Source organism: Pseudophryne corroboree, assembly GCF_028390025.1.
Source record: "Pseudophryne corroboree isolate aPseCor3 chromosome 11 unlocalized genomic scaffold, aPseCor3.hap2 SUPER_11_unloc_8, whole genome shotgun sequence".
Taxonomy (NCBI): Eukaryota; Metazoa; Chordata; class Amphibia; order Anura; family Myobatrachidae; genus Pseudophryne; species Pseudophryne corroboree.
The window spans coordinates 277,113-286,344 of record NW_026967484.1 but is presented as its reverse complement, the minus strand read 5'-3'; the positions used below and the strand labels follow the sequence as shown (position 1 = coordinate 286,344).

The 9,232-nt window shown below is 42.0% G+C and overlaps 1 protein-coding gene across 1 annotated transcript in view; it reads left to right on the top strand.

The window, feature by feature from the left end:
* The first annotated feature begins 1,710 nt into the window (after positions 1 to 1,710).
* LOC134982206 (neural-cadherin-like) overlaps positions 1,711 to 9,232 on the top strand; it is a 203,617-nt gene continuing 196,095 nt past the window's right edge. The window contains exon 1 of the mRNA XM_063948707.1: positions 1,711 to 1,903. Coding sequence (XP_063804777.1) covers positions 1,777 to 1,903 — 127 coding nt within the window. The 5' untranslated portion in view covers positions 1,711 to 1,776. The remainder of the gene's footprint in view (positions 1,904 to 9,232) is intronic.

The following is a 9,232-nucleotide window of genomic DNA, read 5'->3' as shown; positions in this document are numbered from 1 at the left end:
AGGGTGGGCCTGGTGATGCCAAGGTAGGGCAGATCTAGTCTTATTAGGGTGGGGTGGGTCTTGCCATTGTAGGTAGGGTCATGCCAGCAATTCAATATTCTTCATTTATAATTTAATTGATGACAATGGTGGTTGTATTTCAGCATCAGTCAATTAATTTCCGCCCTGTTAACTACATTATACATTTATTTGGAAGTTTGAAGGCAGGGCATGTTGTATTGGGTGGAATGAGTCAAGTTAGAGAGGATCCAGAGTATCGGTCTGGACAATGCAGGAAGGGGGCAACTATATGACTATATAGTAGTATAACATGCAGCTGACCATTTTATGCTGGAGAAATGGCACCAATAGAGGTAGAAGCAAAAATGTCAGTCTCTGCTAGATGCCCTAAAGCCATATAGTTACAAAGCTCGCCTAGGGGGAGAGAGGGTGTTACGTACCTGACTTATAACACTGCTTTCTGTGGTAGATAGTATCCAAGCCCTTGGAGTAGGATGGGGCAGTCTACTGTAGAGTCATGGGCTATTAGAGCAGTCACCCCTCCCAGTCCCTGCATCTTAAAAATAAAATTGTCAGCGCAGGCTGGTATCATGGCAAGAGGGCACAGGCTGGTCTGATGGTTGGGGACACAGGCTGGTTGTATGGTAGGAGACACAGGCTGGTCTCATGGTTGGGGGCACAGGCTGGTCTGATGGTTGGGGACACAGGCTGGTTTTATGGTTGGGGGCACAGGCTGGTTTTATCGTAGGGGACACAGGCTGGTTTTATCGTAGGGGACACAGGCTGGTCTCATGGTTGGGGGCACAGGCTGGTCAAACCTTTCATGTTTTTAAAGGGAAACATTGGTACCTCGTACATTTACAAATCATGGTTACCGATGTTAACGATGAATGCCCACAATGGTCAATGCAGCCAGCACAGTTCTTGGCAGCTGTATCACCTGTGGCCACAGCTGGAACATACGTGTACAAGTTAGATGCCATGGTACACCGGCTGATCTCATGGTTGGGGACACAGGCTGGTCTCATGGTAGGGTGCACAGGCTGGTCTCATGGTTGGGTACACAGGCTGGTCTCATGATAGGGGGCACAGGCTGGTCTCATGATAGGGGGCACAGGCTGGTCTCATGGTAGGGGGCACAGGCTGGTCTCATGGTATGGAATACAGGCTGGTCTCATGGTAAGGAATACAGGCTGGCCTCATGGTAAGGAATACAGGCTGGCCTCATGGTAAGGAATACAGGCTGGTCTCATGGTAGGGAACACAGGCCAGTGAAACATGGGGAAGTAGAAGTTGGTATAGAGTATTGTACAATGTGACGGGCACAGGCTGGTATCTTGGGATTGGTGAAACCGCACACTCTCTGAACTGGGGATGCATTTTCATGCTTTGGCCCCTTAGCTAGTCTCAGTAAATGTGAGACCGCATTGTGTTATATGTTCTCAGGTCATACAGTGTTACATGTTCTCAGGTCATACAGTGTTACATGTTCTCAGGTCATACAGTGTTATATGTTCTCAGGTCATACAGTGTTACATGTTCTCAGGTCATACAGTGTTACATGTTCTCAGGTCATACAGTGTTACATGTTCTCAGGTCATACAGTGTTACATGTTCTCAGGTCATACAGTGTTACATGTTCTCAGGTCATACAGTGTTGCATTGTGCAGATAATCTACCAAGTAAACCTTTCATGTTTTTAAAGGGAAACATTGGTACCTCGTACATTTACAAATCACGGTTACCGATGTTAACGATGAATGCCCACAATGGACAATGCAGCCAGCACAGTTCTTGGCGGTTGTATCACCTGTGGCCACAGCTGGAACATACGTGTACAAGTTAGATGCCACGGACAGAGATGAAGGTGTGAATGGAGAAGTGGAGTATTTCCTATTGGAAGGTAAAATGAGTGGTCTCTTCTTTTTATTTTTTTGAAAAGTGACTTTGGGGGTAATTCAGACCTGATCGCAGCAGCATATGTGTTAGCTAATGGGCAAGACCATGTGCACTGCAGGGGGGGCAGATGTAACATGTGCAGAGAGAGTTAGATGTGGGTCGGTTATATTGTTTCTGTGCAGGGTAAATACTGACTGTTTTATTTTTACACTGCAATTTAGATTTCAGTTTGAACACACCCCACCCAACTCTCTCTGCACATGTTACATCTGCCCCACCTGCAGTGCACATGGTTTTGCCCATTAGCTAACAAATTTGCTGCCGCGATCAGATCTGAATTAGGCCCCTTATTTCTTTACCAACCAAGTTATTTGAACTGCTAATTATAATGGTGGAGAGCCTTGGGGGGCATTAGAATGACATCGATATACAGTACTGTATAGATATAAACCTGTACAAATGCCAGTGTCCCTAAGAATATTCCAATGTGAAAGCGGAAAGTCTTATTAGCACTTCTCTAAATCTATCAAGTGGCAAAACAGATAAATGTTAGATACCTCCATTGGCAGTGGCACCTCTGTTTTCGTCGGCACGGCCTAATTCTAAACATAATAAGAGGTGCTACCATGCTGAGACTTGTAGTGTCACACTCTAAACACTAAGCACACTGGCAATTAGAACAATTATATTAAAATTGAGGTTTTTAGCATACTTTTTGTCCCAAAATTACGGTCCCACCTATCACAGCCAGTTGACCTCATCAGGTGAGTCCCTGACATTGCTAAGGTTCAAGTCCAAAGCACAGGACTTGAACTTCAGGAGTGTTAGGGACCCACCTGATGAAGTCACCTGGCCATGGTAGGTGGGCCAATATTTTTTGGTCTAAAAATTATGCTAAGATCCTCAATTTTACTAAATGTAAAATTGCAGTGTTTATTATAATTTGTTCTGATTGCAGGTGTTCTTAGTGTTTAGTGTGCATACCTGCCATCTCAGCATAGTGTTACACAGTCTCCCCTACTGTCAGAGAAGAGGATCACTGTGCAAGATCATCATCTTCTTAGAGGATGCTGGGCTTGCTTCTACCCTGGTCTTGCAGAGTCTCTAAATCTCTCATTCCAAACGAGGCATATTACATCAGCAAATCGATGATGCAGAACGTGGGAAAACACATCACCGGAACAATGAGATGACGCAACACCTCTCCAGTGGTTGGAATACTGATAAATAAGGATGAAACTACGCTGCGAAAAAAGTGGTAAAATTACACTCTGCTGGAAAACGAAGAATGATAAATCTACCCCAATAACTGCCACTGTCCTAGTAATACAAATCTACCCCAATAACTGCCACTGTCCTAGTAATACAAATCTACCCCAATAACTGCCACTGTCCTAGCAATACAAATCTACCCCAATAACTGCCACTGTTCTAATAATACAAATCTATCCCAATAACTGCCACTGTCCTAGTAATAACAATCTACCCCAATAACTGCCACTGCCCTAGTAATAAAAATCTACCCCAATAACTGCCACTGTCCTAGTAATACAAATCTACCCCAATAACTGCCACTGTCCTAGTAATACAAATCTACCCCAATAACTGCCACTGTCCTAGCAATACAAATCTACCCCAATAACTGCCACTGTTCTAATAATACAAATCTACCCCAATAACTGCCACTGTCCTAATAATACAAATCTAACCCAATAACTGCCACTGTCCTAATAATACAAATCTACCCAAATAACTGCCACTGTCCTAATAATACAAATCTACCCCAATAACTGCCACTGTCCTAATAATAAAAATCTACCCCAATAACTGCCACTGTCCTAATAATACAAATCTACCCCAATAACTGCCACTGTCCTAGTAATACAAATCTACCCCAAAAACTGCCACTGTCCTAATAATACAAATCTACCCCAATAACTGCCACTGTCCTAGTAATACAAATCTACCCCAATAACTGCCACTGTCCTAGCAATACAAATCTACCACAATAACTGCCACTGTCCTAATAATACAAATCTACCCCAATAACTGCCACTGTCCTAATAATACAAATCTACCCTAATAACTGCCACTGTCCTAATAATACAAATCTACCCAAATAACTGCCACTGTCCTAATAATACAAATCTACCCCAATAACTGCCACTGTCCTAATAATAAAAATCTACCCCAATAACTGCCACTGGCCTAATAATACAAATCTACCCCAATAACTGCCACTGTCCTAGTAATACAAATCTACCCCAATAACTGCCACTGTCCTAGCAATACAAATCTACCCCAATAACTGCCACTGTTCTAATAATACAAATCTACCCCAATAACTGCCACTGTCCTAATAATACAAATCTACCCCAATAACTGCCACTGTCCTAATAATACAAATCTACCCAAATAACTGCCACTGTCCTAATAATACAAATCTACCCCAATAACTGCCACTGTCCTAATAATAAAAATCTACCCCAATAACTGCCACTGTCCTAATAATACAAATCTACCCCAAAAACTGCCACTGTCCTAATAATACAAATCTACCCCAATAACTGCCACTGTCCTAGTAATACAAATCTACCCCAATAACTGCCACTGTCCTAGCAATACAAATCTACCCCAATAACTGCCACTGTCCTAATAATACAAATCTACCCCAATAACTGCCACTGTCCTAATAATACAAATCTACCCCAATAACTGCCACTGTCCTAGTAATACAAATCTAGCCCAATAACTGCCACTGTCCTAATAATCCAAATCTACCCCAATAACTGCCACTGTCCTAATAATACAAATCTACCCCAATAACTGCCACTGTTCTAGCAATACAAATCTACCCCAATAACTGCCACTGTCCTAATAATACAAATCTATCCCAATAACTGCCACTGTCCTAGCAATACAAATCTACCCCAATAACTGCCACTGTCCTAATAATACAAATCTACCCCAATAACTGCCACTGTCCTAATAATACAAATCTACCCCAATAACTGCCACTGTCCTAGCAATACAAATCTACCCCAATAACTGCCACTGTCCTAATAATAAAAATCTACCCCAATAACTGCCACTGTCCTAGTAATACAAATCTACCCCAATAACTGCCACTGTCCTAGCAATACAAATCTACCCCAATAACTGCCACTGTCCTAATAATACAAATCTACCCCAATAACTGCCACTGCCCTAGTAATACAAATCTACCCCAATAACTGCCACTCTAATAGTAATACAAATCTACCCCAATAACTGCCACTGTCCCAGTAATACAAATCTACCCCAGTAACTGCCACTGTCCCAGTAATACAAATCTACCCCAATAACTGCCACTGTCCCAGTAATACATATCTACCCAAATAACTGCCACTGTCCTGGTAATACAAATCTACCCCAATAACTGCCACTGTCCTAGTAATACAAATCTACCCCAATAACTGCCACAATACAAATCTACCCCAATAACTGCCACTGTCCTAATAATACAAATCTACCCCAATAACTGCCACTGTCCTAATAATACAAATCTACCCAAATAACTGCCACTGTCCTAATAATACAAATCTACCCCAATAACTGCCACTGTCCTAATAATAAAAATCTACCCCAATAACTGCCACTGGCCTAATAATACAAATCTACCCCAATAACTGCCACTGTCCTAGTAATACAAATCTACCCCAATAACTGCCACTGTCCTAGCAATACAAATCTACCCCAATAACTGCCACTGTTCTAATAATACAAATCTACCCCAATAACTGCCACTGTCCTAATAATACAAATCTACCCCAATAACTGCCACTGTCCTAATAATACAAATCTACCCAAATAACTGCCACTGTCCTAATAATACAAATCTACCCCAATAACTGCCACTGTCCTAATAATAAAAATCTACCCCAATAACTGCCACTGTCCTAATAATACAAATCTACCCCAATAACTGCCACTGTCCTAGTAATACAAATCTACCCCAAAAACTGCCACTGTCCTAATAATACAAATCTACCCCAATAACTGCCACTGTCCTAGTAATACAAATCTACCCCAATAACTGCCACTGTCCTAGCAATACAAATCTACCCCAATAACTTCCACTGTCCTAATAATACAAATCTACCCCAATAACTGCCACTGTCCTAATAATACAAATCTACCCCAATAACTGCCACTGTCCTAGTAATACAAATCTACCCCAATAACTGCCACTGTCCTAATAATCCAAATCTACCCCAATAACTGCCACTGTCCTAATAATACAAATCTACCCCAATAACTGCCACGGTTCTAGCAATACAAATCTACCCCAATAACTGCCACTGTCCTAATAATGCAAATCTATCCCAATAACTGCCACTGTCCTAGCAATACAAATCTACCCCAATAACTGCCACTGTCCTAATAATACAAATCTACCCCAATAACTGCCACTGTCCTAATAATACAAATCTACCCCAATAACTGCCACTGTCCTAGCAATACAAATCTACCCCAATAACTGCCACTGTCCTAATAATAAAAATCTACCCCAATAACTGCCACTGTCCTAGTAATACAAATCTACCCCAATAACTGCCACTGTCCTAGCAATACAAATCTACCCCAATAACTGCCACTGTCCTAATAATACAAATCTACCCCAATAACTGCCACTGCCCTAGTAATACAAATCTACCACAATAACTACCACTCTCCTAGTAATACAAATCTACCCCAATAACTGCCACTGTCCCAGTAATACAAATCTACCCCAGTAACTGCCACTGTCCCAGTAATACAAATCTACCCCAATAACTGCCACTGTCCCAGTAATACAAATCTACCCAAATAACTGCCACTGTCCTGGTAATACAAATCTACCCCAATAACTGCCACTGTCCTAGTAATACAAATCTACCCCAATAACTGCCACAATACAAATCTACCCCAATAACTGCCACTGTCCTAGCAATACAAATCTACCCCCAATAACTGCCACTGTCCTGACAATACAAATCTATCCCAATAACTGCCACTGTCCTAGCAATACAATTCTACCCCAATATCTGCCACTGTCCTAGCAATACAAATCTACCCCAATAACTGCCACTGTCCCAGTAATACAAATCTACCCCAATAACTGCCACTGTCCTAGTAATACAAATCTACCCCAATAACTGCCACTGTCCTAGCAATACAATTCTACCCCAATATCTGCCACTGTCCTAGCAATACAAATCTACCCCAATAACTGCCACTGTCCCAGTAATACAAATCTACCCCAATAACTGCCACTGTCCTAGTAATACAAATCTACCCCAATAACTGCCACTGTCCTAGCAATACAAATCTACCCCAATAACTGCCACTGTCCCAGTAATACAAATCTACCCCAATAACTGCCACTGTCCTAGTAATACAAATGTACTCCAATAACTGCCACTGTCCTACTAATACAAATCTACCCCAATAACTGCCACTGTCCTAGCAATACAAATCTACCCCAATAACTGCCACTGTCCTAGCAATACAAATCTACCCCGATAACTGCCACTGTCCTAGCAATACAAATCTACCCCAATAACTACCACTGTCCCAGTAATACAAATCTACCCCAATAACTGCCACTGTCCCAGTAATACAAATGTACTCCAATAACTGCCACTGTCCTAGTAATACACATCTACCCCAATAACTGCCACTGTCCCAGTAATACAAATGTACTCCAATAACTGCCACTGTCCTAGTAATACAAATCTACCCCAATAACTGCCACTGTCCCAGTAATACAAATGTACTCCAATAACTGCCACTGTCCTACTAATACAAATCTACCCCAATAACTGCCACTGTCCTAGCAATACAAATCTGCAGCAATAACTGCCACTGTCCTAGCAATACAAATCTACCCCGATAACTGCCACTGTCCTAGCAATACAAATCTTCCCCAATAACTGCCACTGTCCCAGTAATACAAATCTACCCCAATAACTGCCACTATCCTAGCAATACAGATCTACCCCAATAACTGCCACTGTCCTAGCAATACAAATCTACCCCAATAACTGCCACTGTCCTAGTAATACAAATCTACCCCAATAACTGCCACTGTCCCAGTAATACAAATCTACCCCAATAACTGCCACTGTCCTAGCAATACAAATCTACCCCAATAACTGCCACTGTCCCAGTAATACAAATCTACCCCAATAACTGCCACTGTCCCAGTAATACAAATCTACCCCAATAACTGCCACTGCCCTATGAATACAAATCTACCCCAATAACTGCCACTCTCCTAGTAATACAAATCTACCCCAATAACTGCCACTGTCCTAGTAATACAAATCTACCCCAATAACTGCTACTGTCCCAGTAATACAAATCTACCCCAATAACTGCCACTGTCCTAGTAATACAAATCTACCCCAATAACTGCCACTGTCCTAGTAATACAAATCTACCCCAATAACTGCCACTGTCCTAGTAATACAAATCGACCCCAATAACTGCCACTGTCCCAGTAATACAAATCTACCCCAATAACTGCCACTGTCCCAGTAATACAAATCTACCCCAATAACTGCCACTGTCCTAGTAATACAAATCTACCCCAATAACTGCCACTGTCCTAGTAATACAAATCTACCCCAATAACTGCCACTGTCCTAGTAATACAAATCTACCCCAATAACTGCCACTGTCCCAGTAATACAAATCTACCCCAATAACTGCCACTGTCCTAGTAATACAAATCTACCCCAAAACTGCCCCTGTCCTAGTAATACAAATCTACCCCAATAACTGCCACTGTCCCAGTACTACAAATCTACCCCAATAACTGCCACTGTCCTAGTAATACAAATCTACCCCAATAACTGCCACTGTCCTAGCAATACAAATCTACCCCAATAACTGCCACTGTTCCAGTAATACAAATCTACCCCAATAACTGCCACTGTCCTAGTAATACAAATCTACCCCAATAACTGCCACTGTCCCAGTACTACAAATCTACCCCAATAACTGCCACTGTCCTAGTAATACAAATCTACCCCAATAACTGCCACTGTCCCAGTAATACAAATCTACCCCAATAACTGCCACTGTCCTAGTAATACAAATCTACCCCAATAACTGCCACTGTCCTAGCAATACAAATCTACCCCAATAACTGCCACTGTTCCAGTAATACAAATCTACCCCAATAACTGCCCCTGTCCTAGTAATACAAATCTACCCCAATAACTGCCCCTGTCCCAGTAATACAAATCTACCCCAATAACTGCCACTGTCCTAGTAATACAAATCTACCCCAATAACTGCCACTGTC